The sequence below is a fragment of the Cygnus olor genome, chromosome 2 (genome assembly GCF_009769625.2).
Source record: "Cygnus olor isolate bCygOlo1 chromosome 2, bCygOlo1.pri.v2, whole genome shotgun sequence".
Taxonomy (NCBI): Eukaryota; Metazoa; Chordata; class Aves; order Anseriformes; family Anatidae; genus Cygnus; species Cygnus olor.
Genome location: NC_049170.1, coordinates 20,151,157 through 20,168,892, shown reverse-complemented (window position 1 = coordinate 20,168,892; position 17,736 = coordinate 20,151,157). Strand labels below are relative to the sequence as shown.

Genomic DNA, 17,736 nt, shown 5'->3' with positions numbered 1-17,736 from the left:
AGACCTCAGTTAAAAAAAAAAATCCATAATAGGATTGTAATCACAACACAGTAAACCAAGGGTCAACTTCAGCATAAGAAAGATTCTGTTCTTAATTTATAACATTTTAACTTCCCCTGCATGTACTGGAGTTACTGGTAGTACATAATAATGTGTCATTATTGTATAGGGCTCCATGCATATTACTCTACCTACAGTTTTTAAAAGTGTTTTTTTTTTTCATTTGCACTAATACATAAAATTCAGGAATTGGCAATAGACTGTTCCCAACATTAACGCAAATAAGAAAGGTTCCACGTAATTTTCTTTAATTACTGGACTGTAAAAGATGGTCATATACATTGAAATATTAGCTAAATGAGTATTAACCTTTTTTTTTTCATTAGAATCTCCAGTCATTCAACTGGACACTGACTCATGCATTTGCTTTTGAGATAGATGTTCCCAATGAACCCCATTAGCTCCCCAAAGCTTCACAGTAACAGCTGGAAATCAGTGAAGGCAACACTCAAAGAAAAATGGGCTTGAACGGGAGCACTTATTCCCTCCTGAACCAGAATGCCTCATACTAATTGAGAACAACTTCACTGGGCTGACAGAGCCTCTAGTTCCAACATGATAAAAATGATGTTTACAGTCCCCAGGGGTACTGAATAGAAGTCTGCCTTCATGCATAGGAAACGTATTAGCAATTGCATCAGTTGTAAAAAACAGCTGCTTAACCACCCCCCCACACAGACCCAAAATACTGGACAGAGGCTGTCAATTTGGAAAGAGCAACGGCAGCCATACAGTCAAATGGAAAATATTCACAAACGACCAGCACTGGACTGAGTGGCATACGAACAGGCAATGCTATGGTAACAGAAATCAGATTTAATTGAAAATGAGGTATGAAAGAACTAGGGCAATAACCCCTATTTTTCAACAGCATACATTCCAAAGAAAATTGAAATGTACACAAAGCAAATACCCTTAAGAAATAATGTGCTACAGTAATTTATTTCTAAATCAGGATCAGGACAGTTATTAATATTTGTTTCATTTCTGCTGCAAAGAACACATACCTCAAAGAAAATCCTGATAAGTAAAGGAAGATAAAATTGACATAAACCAATTGTAAGTCACATGTTTCTTTCTGACCTGCTCTTTCAAGTAAAATATCAAACAGGAAATACATTTTCCCAACCTTTCCTTTCCGAGGTGAAGAATATGTCTTTTCCCTTAGATGGACATCTCCGTATTGCTGTTGTAGCTCATTACCAAGGTAGAAACAACAGCCAGCTATTCAACCATTTACATAGAGAACATGAATCAGCCTGGAAAACACAATGAACCTTAGACATCTATTCAGAAAAGAAACAGAGTTTGCAGATGAATAACTTACTGCTGTCATCCTGAATATTACAGAAAGGAAATGACCTATTTATTTGTAAAGCAACATCATTGATAAATGTTCAATTTAACCTTGGGATTATATTTGGTAACTTTTTTTCCCTAAAAGTATTATTCCAGTGTAAAGCTACATATTTTTTTTTCCTTACAGAACTAGTATTTACCATTTAATAGCCAACTGGCACAACAAACTATTTACTTCACTTCTTTGGTTCTGTATTTCTGAGAGACATGTAATTCTATCAGCATACAAGTGGAAACAAATTCTCATGTAAAACAAATATCCATTAATATGAGGAAATTCCTATCTTATATTTTGATTTTGGTCACTTAACTATGATTTCAAGTGAAGGTTTCTGCAGACAATTTGTTTACAGACCGAATTTCTGCATTGTTTAATACAGTATCATGGAGAGATATCCAAGATACTTAAGTACTGCTATTTAATTGTCTTTGAAGTACAAACTACTCAGCTGAATAAATCCACTTAGATGAAGACCCATGCTATAACAGCATCTATACTGCTGCCAGTTCCCAAGCATCTAGAAATGTGACTGCACCAAGCAGAGGAAGCTCCTGCTGGGACTTAACACCATCAGATAGTTTCAGCAAAGTAGTGCTTTCCTTTGCTTTCAGTAAAACTCCAAGTTGTAATTCCCATAATCAGTGATGCACACAAAGTTTTAAAGCAGAGGAAAATTAATGAAAAATTAAAATCACATTGTTTTTAAATAAATATGACCTTCCATCAACATTTGTTAGAAACAAATCTGCCTGTTACTGAAACTCTTCATTCTAGCCAAAAAAAACTTCTCCATTTTAACTGCATCAGATCTGAGATTTATAGATAATAACTCATTGGACAAATCTCTTTTTCATTATATCTGAAGGTATACCTAATCTCTCATATTATCTTAGCCTATATCTTCCTCTTTATGTGGCTAGTCACACTTAAAATCAACACTGAGTTTTGGCAATGTTGGTCTCTGTAACATTGCTGTAGTAGATCTTAAATGCAGTAGATCTTAAATTGCTTAAAGCTTACAAGAGCAGACAAAAATTCGATGAGAGTCATAATCAGAAAACTAAACAACTTGGTTTCTCAGAAGAGTAATAAAATACAAATGTTAATCTTTAGAATTGTTCACTAGTGCCAAAACAAAAGTCATAGTCCTCTAATCGTTGTACTTGTGATCTAGAGGATCTTTGTTCAAGGAGATATAAAGCTCAAATGGCTCCAGAGAGCTCAGTAACAAAATTAATGAAGAGTTTATGTATGTTGCGGACTTCTTAACTAGTAAAACACAATTTTCTTTAAAATAGACAGAAGTAACGAATCAGAAACACTCAAATGCTCCAAGAACTGATGCCTATGTCAAATCACGTGCCATTAAACAGTCTAAAGAAAAATTAAATAGAGAAGCCTATTAAGAACATTTATAAACATCCATTCCTCAAATCACTAGAAGCAGGGGGGAACCTTCCCTCCAAAAGAGGGAGAGACTAGATTGCGTATTTCTGCACATCCTGTGCTTGTATTTAAAATAAATACCTTCAATACCTGTGGTCACCAGGAAGTGTCTTCCCATCCTTTTTAAGCAGGAGGAAGGAGCAGAGGTAGAACATAAAATGAAAAAGTTTTGGTTGGCCCCCTCACCATGCTTTGGGGAACAAGAATGTTCTACAGGGTGCTATAAGGTAAGACGACAAGCGTAACTCTCCACTACTTGCTGGTTCAGGAGAGCAAATGGGCTTTTCACTAGACTTCTGATTTGCCCTCTGTCTGTTCTATTGTTTTTTCTTGCACTTGACTACAGTCCCTTGGCAAAGCCAAATTTTGATTGATTATTGTGTCATTTAGCGCTCATATATTGCCTTCTATGTAATAAGAGATTCCTGGATTCCACCCTACTTCAGAAGGTTTCAGCCAAGAGATTCATTTGACACTTATTCATAGTTAATGGACAGACATTTTTAGGGGCACTAACCTATTTTAGACATCCTGATCCATCCAGGTCATATTAACATGACAGAAAAAGACAGCATTTACAAAAACAGAGGGAATTTTAAAATTTTCATCTACTAACTTAACCCATCATCAATAAATGCGTATTTGTAACTATAACTCATTCAGAGCTGAACTGCAAACAGACGACACAGCCAGATGTTCTGCACAGCACAACTCTCCATGTGCTGAAAGTTCCTCTAAAGTCTGACTCCATCTGAACTGAGGCTTTGCCTTAAGCACAGTATTTTACCACTGGTCCTCCCTTTTTGCCTGCTCTCCACATCCCCTCCACTTCTCCAGTCAACAACTGCTGTCCCTGGTGCCGCACCCTGCTGACAGCCTGCCAGGGTGACAGCTTCATTTTTGATTGGTATCACTCATTTCAAAATATTCCAATTCCTGGGCACTCAATCTATGTATTATTGAGAGGATCCCAAACTCTTGCATTATGGTAGCACGTAACCGTATTTAAGAGCCTGGCAGCCTGGAATGCAAAGCAGAACTAATGCAAAGTAGAAAAAAATGTTAAAAGAGATAGATGGCCTTAAGGACTGCTAGATGGGATGAGGTACTGGAAAAGGAGGGAATTTAACTGATGAAGTGAGTTAAATTTGAAAGGATGGGAAAGGATGAGCAGTTTCTGTTGCAGTAGGTGCTATCATCTTGGAGACGACAGCAGCAGGATCAGGAGACTCTGCTGCTTATTTTATTCCATCAGGAGTGACCACAGGCTCAGGCTGGTAGCAAAGGCTGCAGTGTTCACAAGGCGCAGTGTTAATGTGCTCATCCCAACAGTGTAAGGGCATACAACACCAAAACATAGCAGAAAGCCACAACTCAAGTCAAATTCACCATTACTTGATTTTTTGATTCCCTTCTTGTACAGGAATCAAAACAATTTACTTCAATCAACACGAGCCACGTATCCCACTTCAAGTTTATCTCAAACTGTGCTGTGCCATGTGCTCGACCTACCTCTGCAATGGCTGTTCACATTCCTGCCTTATCACACAGGCACTGGAGCATCCCATGCTCAATAAACTTATCTCGACTACTCCCTTCTTGGCAGGACTGAGCAACTTCTATCATTCTCCTGACCTTGCTATCACATTTAAGTTTATGTAAACAAATCATTTACTGAGAATTATATTACACTATTAAAAAGTCATTGCAAAAATGAGCACAGTTTTTGATACTTAAATGCTAGCTTCATCCACAGTTTAATCTTTTCTTTTCAACCTTTAGAAAAATTTACCTAGACTTCCTTAAAAAAAAAAATTTAAACAAGATAGGGATGCTTAATTTCATCCAGTAAAATTACTTTCATTCAAGTGGAAGTTGACTATTTTGAATTCACAAGAGATTTACCATGGGTATACTAAATACAGATATATTTGTACATAAAGGTTTAAATATAAAATTAAACTGAACTGTAAGTTTATATAAATACGAAATATGTACATTTTAGTCCTTGATATCAAATTAGTATTTTTAATTTGGGTTTCTGATTTGGGCATTCGGTGCCAAAGAAACAGAAGAGGAAGCAGGCAACACTATTTTTTTTTTCTTAATTAAAACAGCTTATGTGTTTTGCCCTTCAAAATTTACAGTTTACTAAGCTACTGGAAAAAATAAAACTGTGCTCCAGGCAGATTCTATCTTTTTTTTTTTTTTTTCCCCAAAAAAGAGTTTCCACCAAATATCTTCAAAGCCCTAACATTTTGTGCATTTAGTATTTTCTTCCAGTCACTTTGGTTTGGACAAGGTTAAACATTAAACTAATCCTAGTCTTTTTCCTTTCTCTTTTCTTTCATGACCCTTTCACTTGAAAGCCAATCAACATAATCTTCTGCAAGCATAGCACTACCTGACAAACTATCACCCCGAACAGACCTCAATCCATCCTGCAAGGCAGCAGTTACAAGAAATCATTGAACTCTGAATGGTCCCTGCATCATCTGAGAATAAATCAGAAGGACAATATATTTCGTGGATCTAAAACAGCCCCATCAATAAGTAACCTAAGCATCAGGAAAATGACCAACTAGAATGCTGACGAACACTCATGGCCTTTTATTGGGGTCAAGGGGTAGGACTGCCCAGGAACCCTTTTGCCTTTCTTCTTCCAAATACTCTTTAAGGCCTAATACCATGCAATTTCTGATCCATGTGTTGTTTCGGCCTTGTACAGCCACGCAAGCCGAGGCTGTTTTCTCCCTTCTTCTCCTAGTCACACAGCGCTGTGCTGAGTGGTCCCTGCACTGTTATCAGGCAGCTCGAACTACACAGTCAGAAATAATCAAGAACTGAAAAACAAGGTCAAAGAGAGACAAACAGACAGACAAATATCCACAAAGCTTCAAAGTGCAAAAAGCATCTCTCAATGGAGCAAGCAAAGCCTTTCTGCAGCTACACAAAACCCAGAAGCCAACCTGCTACATTTTGATGGGGAATGTGGAAGAAGAGAGAAATTTTGTTTGTTCATTTTATGAATTTCCCCACTAAGGCAAAAGTTTTCTTTTTGCCTTTTCATTTGGTTAAGGCTTTTATTTTTTAACACTTCCATTTAAGAGTGTGACACACTCACGGGGCTTGGATTTCTCCTATTAAGCAGCTTTTCTGGTGGCTTTGTTAAGGACATCTACAGAACAAATGTTGACTAAAAACAGAATTAATAATGGATTTAAAGGGTGCCAATGCACACAATGGGAACAGCTGTTTTGCACAAAGTAACTATACACATCTGCACAGACTTTTCTTTCTTATACTTGGTGGGGGGGGAAAGGGTGTTGGGTAGAAAAAACAGCAACCCTCAAGTATTATTTAGAAATCTTTAACAATCTAAAATTCTTTAGCAGAGACAAGTAACTGCTAAACAAAATGCATACTTATTAAGGCTCTTCAGAAACAGACATACATCAGTTAATCACATGGGAGAAGTCTGTGGGTAAATCAATATTTTCCTTTTTTTCTAATATAGATCTAAAGAGTGCATGCACTCTATGGGGAAAAAAAAGAAATAACTGCATCAAATAAAAAGATATAATCATGCTCACAGAACTTCTGTTCTATAATTCTACATATCCCACCACAATAGAAAATATGCAATGTTTGTTGCATGCCAGAAAAATATATATATATATTCAACTACGGGACAAACACAGATTTGAGGCCATTTCCACAGGTATGTTAAAGTAGAATTTGACCTCTCAATCTACTGATAAACTCATATACGTGAACTCTATCAGTTTGATTTCTCACATGAAAGAGAACCATGAGCATCTGCAAATCAACACAGCAATGAGTACGTTTAAGAATGCCTCGAACTAGCAAGACTGGCAGGTTGAGCTTGTAGCATCATCAGGAAAAAAAAAAAAAAAGTCTGAAGAGTAAAAGAGGCTCTTTCTTGGGGAGGAGAACTGCACAAGGGGTTAAGGACCGACTTCAAAACATTTTCAAAGAACCAATACAATTAAGAGAAATATAGTCATTAATCATATTCTTTCAACACATTAATGTAAGGACATGAAAATAGGGACAAGAAAAAATGAAGGGCAAAATTAACCTTGCCTCTAGAAATTTTCAGTTCAGATTCTCTGAAGTTTGAGAAGAAATTACTAGGGATGAACAAAAAAATTGGTTTCATTATAACAAGATGGATGACTAGCTTCGTTCTTTGGTAAGAAACAGGTCAGTACTTCTGAAAAGATGAGAGTCTAAAATGAGGAGCTAAATGGAAGCCATTAATTGTCACAATGTGAAAATGCCAAATGGGTTAATCCAGAGCTTTGATGTACGAAGAATTCATTGTTATCATCCCACACTGGAAAAGAAAACGTTGAGCTTTTACTTTGGATGAAAGGATATTAACCAAAATACTCATATGCCACTTACAAATTATTAAATATGTCAGCTACTACAGTGTGCAGTGGAAAAAAAAAAAAGACAATTTATCCCCTCCATTACACAAATGCAAGCCTAGGGCAAAGACCAAGAACATCCTGGAGGGTGACAGTGGCAACATTGAGAAAATAAAACAAATTCTCCTAATTTAGTGCATTGACTAAAAAAACCTTCCTGAAAATTCCTTTCTCCATCCGGGGGTGAATAAGTAAAGGCAGACAGTCCTTCTTTTTAATGCTGACATTACCAATACCCACCACTGGATCACACCAGTCACCCATCTAGTCAAGTTTCCTCTTGCTAATCAAAATAAGCATGAAGTGTTTCAGGAAAAAATGGCAGTGTCAGCAAAAGGAAGTGAGACTACGTGGACCCCTTCTGATTAAACATGGCAGCACCTGAAAGACACAGATCTGAAGCCCAGAAAGGAAAGAAAAAGTGATGTGGCCTCATTTTCTGCCTTCAACAGACTTTCTCGCTACAGTGACTGCTAAATAAGACAGGGCAAGGGAGCAAACTCAGTACCAGTACCTTGGTTTCCCACACGGCTGAGTTTGTTCCCTAGCTCTGCTGTACTGCCATTCCCAAGGCGAGATCATACTCTTCAGTCAAGGGGCCACTTCTGAGAGGCAACATGGACAGGTCTGCACCAGTCTTGCTCTCTTCAACCTTCAGAGCCCTTCCACACAGCAAAGAGGACGCTGACCCCCCAAGCCTCCCATGTGCCATGATGTTTCACAGATGCTCAGCTTTGTTTCATTGCAGCTTTTCAGTACTTAAAGGGGGCTTATAAAAGAGATGAAGACTGACTTTTTGCTCAATCAGATAATGACAGGACAAGGGAGAATGGTTTTAAACTAAAAGAAGGGACATTTAGATTAGAGGTTAGGAGGAAATTCTTCACTCTGTGGGTGGTGATGCACTAACAGGCTGCCCAGAGAAGCTGTGGATGCCCCATCCCTGGAGGTGTTCAAGGCCAGGCTGGATGGGGCTTTGGGCAACCTGGTCTGGTGGGAGGTGTCCCTGCCCATGGCAGGGGGTTTGGGACTGGATGGGCTTTAAGGTCCCTTCCAACCCAAACCATTCTATGGTTCATGCTTCAAGTACCACTGCTGAGCTAGTATATAGCCCTGGCACAAAACGTGAACTGGAAAAAGATATACACCCATTATATAGAGAGGAGCATTCCACGGGCCCAGTACCAAGTGCTATGCGTTTTGAACACAACCAGACCACTCTAAAGGAAAGAAGCCACACACAATATGGACAAAAAACAGTACACACTACTGTCTTTGGGACAAGGAATTTCTTCCTGCCCCTCTTTTAGGTATCAGTACAGATATGTCCTCAGCATCTGATTTGCAGTCCATGGGTGCCTCACTTAGGAAGATTGTTCTGTTCTTAATATTAAATTCTCTGTAACTGTAAGCATGTTTCCTTCATTTTGGTTTAAATTTCATGCAGTAATGCAACAAAAACATAAATAACAAGAATCACAGCATCCCATTTCCTGCAACAGAATTGAACAGAGAAACCATTAGCAAAAGATCTAGTTCCAAAAATGAAAAGCAAAAAAGAAGTTCAAGAGAATCAGTAGGGAAACTTGTCAACACGTGAGAAAAAGAACATACATGTCAGTATGGTCAAAGCTCAGTGAATTTACCCATTCCCTCCCCACCCAGAAAAAAAAAATTTCTTAAGATTAGAATGTAAGAGATTAAGTGATTTTTTTTTTTAATCATAGCAATTCTGATAACATTTTAATAGTTAAATTAATATTTTTATTCATTGTCCCCCTAAAAAGTCACAAAAATTTCACTACTAGGGCTGATTCGGTTAAAAATTCTACAACTAAACTTACAAATAAGAGCTATGAATTCTGTGGCTCCCTTTTTTCCCATTTCTAATACTTCTATTGTATAACTAGAGGTCAGCTGATTCACTTTCGATTTTATTGATCCTAAGATTTTCTGTTAAGGATGTCCTACTTGCTCTACATTGATTCAATGTCATGAGAAAGTCTATAAAAATGCTTTTGCTCAATAAGTACTCTATTTAACAATCATGACCACTCTTGCCCTCATCCTAGCACAAAAATTATCTGTATTTCACTTAAATGTATTATCCCTTCACTTTTTACAGTTATACATTATGTACAGTACATCAGAAAAAGATGTGAAAGAGACAATGTATAAGTTGGGTTTTTTATATTTTTCTAGCATATGTTGATGTATCTCATCATATTCATATTTTTTGCATCCTACTTCTGAGTCTTGGCACAGGGAAAAGTGATTTTTCTCCTATTACCAAGTATTTTACAGACGACTTAATTTTGTGGGCAGGAGGAACTGTTTGCACTGCTTGCTTCTGAGTCTCTGCAGATTCTATTGTTCTTCCTTAAATAGTTTGAGTTCTGATTTCCTCCTACCAAATTCAGGTTTTCAAATTATTATGGATATTAGCAACGGGTCAAGCACTAATAAAAAAATGCTGGCTTTCGTATCATCAAATCAATAGCAAAAAGCTTAGGTTAGGTAGGTGGACATTTTCTATATATGCTCACATGTGCGTCTGTCTAAAGTTTCATCTGAATGTTTTGGAAGCATTCATATTCATATTTGCTTCCCAATGTGTTTTTCCTGTGATTATCTTTGCAGACTTTTTGCAGAGGAATAAAGAAATGCTATAAAACAAATGGTCTAAAGCAGTTGTTTTGCACATGCACTGAAGCCTGTAGTTGTGCCATTAGATATAATGCAGATATACAAAAAAAGATAAGTTCAGAAAAAAGAAAGAGAATTTACTGCTTTTATTCATATAGCTTATCCTACTGATCTTCAAGGCATTATCTGACCCAAAAAGAAAATAGATGAAAGAATAGTCAGCCCTCAACATTGTAAGAAAAAAAAAAAATTTAAACACAAGTAAAAACAAGAAAAAAATACTACTATCTTTACCCCTTTATATAAGCAGCTTCTTTTACACTGACTAGGAAATTGTAATTGGATGATACCAAATATATATATATATGTTGTACCAAGACCAGGAATCAACAGATTTAAGTCTTAAGACAACTTAATCTCATGAGACCCCACCTGGAGTACTGTGTTCAGCTCTGGGGCCCACAGCACAAGAAGGACATGGACCTGCTGGAATGAGTCCAGAGGAAGTCACAAAGATGATCAGAGGGCTGGAGCACCTCTCCTATGAACACTGGCTAAGGGACTTGGAATTGTTCAGCCTGGAGAAGAGAAGGCTCCGGGGAGACCTTATAGCAGCCTTCCAGTACCTAAAGGGGGCCTACATTACAGCTGAGGAGGGACTCTTGGTCAGGGGGTGTAGGGATAGGACAGGAGGAATGTCTTTGAACTAAAAGAGGGTAGGTTTAGGTTAGATATGAGGAAGATATTCTTCACTATGAGAGTGGTGAGGCACTGGCACAGGCTGCCCAGAGAAGCTGTGGATGCCCCAGAGAAGCTGTGGATGCCCCATCCCTGGAGGTGTTCAAGGCCAGGCTGGATGGGGCTTTGAGCAACCTGGTCTGGTGGGAGGCGTCCCTGCCCATGGCAGGGGGGTTGGAATGAAATGATCTTTAAGGTCCCTTCCAGCCCAAACCATTCTATGATTCCATGATCATACAAAGTTTAATCAGGCCTTTCTATTTCTTTTCTACTTCAAAAGAAGTTCACGATTCTATCGTATATGTTATATCTATCTTATATCTCAGCAGAAGACTTGTAATTCCACCTGTGAAATCAAAAGAATTTCAATACAAGACCAGTATTACAAGACCATGTGCCAGTAACACAAAAACAAGTTAATGTATTCTGCACAGAAGATCCCTCTCTGCCTCCCAGTCTGTTTATCAGCTATTATAGTACTTCATACCGCTTGGTGTCTTTGCTTCTGGTGTCTCCTGACCACAGCACTACAACTTTTTTTTCTTCACTTCCTGGTCCAGCCCCTGTGACAGTGAGGAGCAACGGACAGGAGAGAAGAGGAAGCACTACTGTCACATCCTGAATCTTATAGCTTGTCTAGTAACTGCAAGTGGGCAAAAAAAAATAACAGGGTAGACACGCAGTAGCGCTTGCCTGTCTCTTCTGTAACAGAAGCCAGTCCAGTACAGACAGGATGTAGCCAAAATCCCTCACACATTCAGCAAAATAACAATCAGAAAAGGTGACAACCATTTTTCCAGAAGACAATTCTGGAGAATCCATTCTGCCTGCTGCACTCTTGTCGAGCTTTGATTATTCTTGATGTGAATAATACTTTATGTCTTTGACTCATGCAGATAACACAAGTCACTTAAATAGTCTTCAGAGGAGAAGATGAACAAACCGCAAGTTAAGAAAATCACATTTGGTGAGCACGATTTACAAAATGCTGCTGTGCTGGGGCTCACAAGGGAGTGTGGCAGAACCTCCTGCAGGCACTCTGGGATTATTGTAGTGCACAAACCCCATCAACTAGTCCAGGACTTGCCACTCACACCCAACAGTGAGAGAAGAGAACTGAGAAGACTGTACTCCTTTTATTCTCTCATCCCTCTCTTCATACACATAGGGCAGATTGGGTTCAGACCCTTGGACAAGTGAAGAGAGAAGCAGATAAATAATCTGTACTTGATGGCTTTCTGGAAAAATCCCATCTCTGCCTAGCTCCAAGAGCTGTTTTCTCCACAACTTCTCCAATTAGCTAACTCAGAGTACCCCAGGAAATCCATTAAATGTCTGCTTTAGTAATCTATATAGCATTTTGTTCCCCTATAGCATTCCCTGTAGCAGTACATTCCAAAGACTTCATAAAAGCACATAAATTGAAAAGGCATTTAAAATATCATGGAAAAGAGTTAATAAAAAGAATCTACTTGGAAGTTTGCTAGCACATATTTTTGGAATGGAGAGGCAAAGAGAGAAGGGCAAGAAAGGAGAAGACAGAAATGAAGAAACAAGGAAGAACAGGACAGAGAGGGATCTCAGAGAATAGCTGAGATTAGACAGGGCTGCTGGGGACCATCCAGTCGCTCCCCCTGCTCAAAGCAGTAAACTACAGGTTGCTCAGGAACGTGACCAATCCCGAGATTCATCATGAAAAAAGTATGAGTATTTTCTCTCAGATGGAAAAAATATGCTGGGAGCTTCCAAGGACTGCAGTCTCAGGCTGTGTCAGCAGAGATTAAGACAGGAAGGCAGTAGGATGATACCTGTGATTTTCTGTCACATTTCTCAAGACTTAGAAAGTAGGTTTTCTCAGAAAGCGCTAGAGTATGAGAATCCACCTTAAACCTTAGCCCTCCCTTTGATCCAACACTTCAATACCCTCCCTGCCAAGAACCACTGCAGAACATCTCTGTTTCTGCAAGTTGAACTGGAATTGCTGCTTTTGATCTACACAGCATTGCCACAGACAAGAACTAAAGACTGGGGAGCAATTTACACTGTTATAAAGTTAGAGAGATCAGTAGCTAAGGCAAGCCAAAGAAGGTACATGAAGGCGATTCTTAAGTAAACATAGCGGAGAAGAAACGGCTGATTGGAAACTTCTGTACTTGAGCTCATCCAGGAGAGGCAAGTGCACAGGGAAAGGATCCATTGTATGCTGTGGAGTAAGAGTGCACACTAACTAACCCCCTACAAATTAAAGGTAGGGATTTTTCTTCAGAAAGGTATAACTGTTGGTTGAGACACTGTATCCCTGTATATGCTCTTTATTTAGAAGATCTTAAAACTAATTTTTCTTCAGAGAGAAGGCACACTGAATGGGGTAGTTTTTCAGGATGGTAAAGCACTTCCAGCCTCTCCTAAAATGCATTTGTTTCTCCTTCAAAATACAGAGTTGAATGAAATCCCATGGAAGCAACAAGCTAGAGGAGGAAAAACACTCTGAAATTATACTGCATGGAAGGAAAACATTCCCTGTAAAGCTTTTAAATGTAGCCTTTTGACTTCTTAACAACATAATTTTTCAAGTGTTCTAAAGAGCAATCCATTTTCTATTGACTCCTCCAGAAAACAATGCTTTGGTTTTGTTTGTTTTGCTCTTGTCATGTTATGTCAGCATGACAGGTTGGCAACTGATGCTGACCTTAATGGATTCTTGATAGAGGACCCAGGACCACAACTTAAAATGCTGTCAATTGCTGCTTAAATGAAAATCAAAACAACAAATTTACAAAAACATGCATCTTTTAGGTTATACTAGATTTAATGGTGTTTTCTTTACCAATTTCTCCTGCTTAGCTATTTAGGATAAACAATACTTCTAAAGCTATGGATTTTTAAAAGATGTTTGGAGTCCACAGTTGTGCCTCTTCAAAATTAAAAGCCTTAAAAATGTTTACTTAGAAACTAGAAAGCAGCTATTACTGTAGAAAAGCATTTCTTTTTACTAAGAAGTTAACGTAATTTTTACATTACTTAACACAGAATTTGTTCAGTCCCAAATTGTCACTGCATTGGCAGGAGATTCAAGCAGCTCTGATGAATATTGGAAGGTAGTAATAATGTGATTCTATCCAGCCAACTTTGGTTTCATAGGAAACACTTTTCTTGAACCACGTACACACTTTTTCCTACTGCGTAGCACTGTAATAGAAGGAGACCTGAATGATGGCAAATTATATCTCAAATATCTGTTTCAGCTGGGAGTCTTGCAACTTTCTCTGTAAAGCTTAAGGTAGGACAATGGACAAAACAGCCAATAGGGCTGATTCAAGATGGCAATTTCTCTGTCCTTATACTCTTCAAAGTATTTTAAAAAATTAATCAGAAGTTACAATTTTGTGGCAAGACTTGAACTAGATTATAGAAAGTCCTAGGATCTTAATTTCAGCATTAAAACAACATGAAACAACACCAAGGATGCAAATGATGGTCAGAAATGTCATGGACTTTCTTCCAAGTAGACTGTAGTAGTTCCATTGTAATTTGGAACTACATTTGCTAATCTTTCACTACCTACTAAAGAGGCACCTTTCAGAAATTAAGGGTTTCTCCCCATCTACAAGTTTTGAGTAGACCCTTATTGAACATTTTATGCCAGTGCAATGGGAACAGTTTCAGCAAGTTTATACATAAGCAAATTCCAAGTTTCTCATTGATGAAGGTACTGTTTATCCAGACCTAGAACACTAAGTCTTCTGTTTATCAACAGAGAACAACACCAGTACAAGTCTCCTTCCACAAAGCACCATGTCACCATGTTTCAAATAGGGTAGGAAAAGCAGTTTCTCCTGTGGGCTCCAGAAGCAGACAACTCTCCTTGTCTTATGCAACATTTAGCCAAGATAAAATAGATACAAGTGAGTTTGGAAAGTGTGAGATACGTAGATGTACTAAGCCCATCATGTATTGGGATACGATACAGCCCTTACTACATTAGTCTTAATTCAAACTGGTACCTACGAGTTGAACTCTGTAATTGCCTGAAAATTCTCAACAGCCCCTAGTCCTTCAGGATTGCCATAATAACTACAGATAAAGTAGACTGCTTTAAGAAAATGTATGCTTCCTAAATGAGATTCTGATCTGTCTGGACTTCATACAGGAGCATTGTCTTCTCCCTAAACATCCAAACAGGATTCCCCTATTCATACTTTTCTAACCAAATCCAAACAAGCTCTCCAGTTAAAGCATAAATGCCTACAGAAAACAGTCCTATTAATACCTGTCTTTTGCTAGTATATTAATGTACACTATATAGAGAGTCTTTCCTGCGGACCTTTTAGATTAAGACTCGTGGCTCACCTGGGTACAAAACTGTGAACACATAAGGTGTGAAATCTTTGTCTCAACTTTGTTCACCATGGGCTCCAGAGGCAGCTGAAACAGCTGGGAGGAAGTCAGCCAGCTTCTCTTCCTCTCCACATATCACTGGAGATCTGTCCTCAAATTAGAGCATAGCTCCTGTAGCTGAATGTACCCTATCAGGCAAACTCATCTATGGTCTAAATGATATTTTGGAGATAAGCATGGAGGTAGCCAAGGGCAAGGCATACATCCAATTACTTTAAGTTTTTGCCTGAGATTTGTATATATCCATGTGGATATGTATGCACACGTGTGCTCAGATACACAAGACAATCCACTGAAACAATGACAGAAAGAGCAGTAAAATTTTACTATTCTCCTGAATCCAATCATTTTTCTTCAAATCACTAGGAAAAGAATAGACTTAAAGTTTACATTCTTTTAAACAGACTTTTACAAAATATAGCTTACACATTCCTGTTAACACAATGTAAACTACGGTACACAGAACCACTGAACTACAAAACAGTGAAGTAAACTCCACTCTACAACCCACAGAAATCCAAAAAACTCTCCTTCTTCTTGATGGTAGAATTTCAGCAAGAAAGAATTTCACTTAGTCTTAAGATCAACAACAACAATGGCAAAAGGTAAAGATTTTTTTAAAATTTATATTGTGCTAAATATCTATGCTGACATTTCTCTTTAGCAGTCCTTTGACTTCACCCATTAACCTACAAAGAAGTTCCCAAACAAGAAAGCTCTTAATGCCTCTTGTCTGTTTTATGCTCCAGGCTTTATTGCATTAATAGATAGTGATAATTATCAATTTATAATGAGAGATTGCAACTAAATCCAGAATAAAGCCACAATAGAAACAAACTAACTTTCACTAAATAAAATGGAGTCAAATATTACCAATTGTCTCACACAGCCAGGCCAATTTCCAATGTCAAAAGTCAAGCAATAGAAAAGTGATATTTTAGGGGGATAAGATCAAATATTAAGGAATTAATATCAATTAAAAATGTATATTACGGACTACTGAGTTACAATAGTGAACAAACATGATGTTTGGGTAACAAGTCTTCATCACTTTTTTTTTCCACTTTTTACCTTTTAATTTCAATATCTTATTAATTTAGGTAAGCTTCGATTGATAAAATTCTTATCACATCTGGCTTACAGAATGCTCCATATCTGAGTTCACCAGGACATAATAGATCCATAAATGGATCTCTCTGTCGGCTTCTAGATATTTGCTAATGACAACTTAATTGTTTGCTAATCACACAGCTTTGAAGTTTGTTGCAAGCTAAAAGTGACAGTTTGTCTGAGGCAAATGAACTCTCTGGGTTCAGCTATTACATTTCAAACATTAAAAAGTACTTAAAGAGATACTTCAAATACTGTTGAAAATGAGGGATTTCAGTGACATCAATGGAGTTACAATTGCATGATAACTAGCCTAAGTGAGATCGGACATAAAACCCTAAGCTTTATAGTGTTATTTTGACCTACAAATATTACTTCCTATTAGAGTGCTACTACATATCAGTATGAAGAAATTAATACTACTTCCAAAAACTAAAGAGAAGTGGGGCTGATAATCTAATATTAATGAAACACGAGAATTACTTGATTTACCTGACTCTGCAATTCACTCTGTTGCTTCAGGCGAAGATTTTCTGGTGTATCAGCCACCGTAGTGAAGGACTGCTTTGGGTAATGTCTAAAACAAGAAGCACAAAGCCAAAGGGTAAATATTTACACACGATAGAAAGTCAAATGCATCCTAACACTCTTTCCTATACTGTACAGAACTATTTCAGAGTTTACTGGGTTTGTGACAGAACTATTTAGTCTAAAAATATTGTGGCATCATGCCTTGCAAACACAACAGGAATGAGTTCCTGTACTAAGTCTAAATACCACCCATCATCCTGGCCACTGTCTGCTGAGACCAACAGGACAAAATTTGTTTTCAATAGAGTGAACAAAAGTATGTTTAACTGCACTTTCTTGGTATAGTCATGTGATGAATGAAGACTGAAGTAGAATGCCTTAAAATATAAGTGGTGTATATAAATTCAAAAGTTACATAAATGAGTACAGATGGAGTAGCATGGTGTCTTAAATCCATTAGTGCAGAAACTTGAGTGATCAAGACAGGTTATACTGACATTCCAGGTACAGAAAGTGAAACTCTTTAATGGTAAATGTGTTGATACACTGCTGTATATAAAAGAAAAATCATATCTACTACCAAAGGTTGTAATGGCTCAGGACTGCAATCTATTAGGCATCTCTTTTTTGATTTGAAATTTTACACCACTATAACACATTCCTACTATTTTCTTTGGCATTTTAGACATCTTTAATAGTAAAATCCTAGTCATCATATTTAGATTTCATTTACAGAACTATGATTTATTCATTTTCATAGATTTATCCTGTAACCTTACTGCCAAACTGAAAGCTATCTTATAGGAAAAACCAACAAAAGAAGGAAATAACAACAGTAGACAGGCTATCCCAAAAGACAACATGAGGCAGCAACATTTAAATGAAACTGATTCTTACTAATTTATTTCCAGAACCTTCAGTCTCAAACCAAAAGATTCAGCTTACAATTATGTGAGGCACTCACGCATGCAGTTACCACTCACAGCTTCT

At 37.7% G+C, this 17,736-nt stretch overlaps 1 protein-coding gene across 2 annotated transcripts in view; it reads right to left on the bottom strand.

Annotated features, from left to right (window-relative positions):
- The window catches only part of NEBL (nebulette), a 258,828-nt gene that overhangs the window by 165,100 nt on the left and 75,992 nt on the right, over positions 1-17,736 (bottom strand). For both annotated transcript variants that reach the window (XM_040547657.1, XM_040547658.1), the window contains exon 3: positions 16,708-16,792. In XM_040547657.1, coding sequence (XP_040403591.1) covers positions 16,708-16,792 — 85 coding nt within the window. The remainder of the gene's footprint in view (positions 1-16,707; positions 16,793-17,736) is intronic.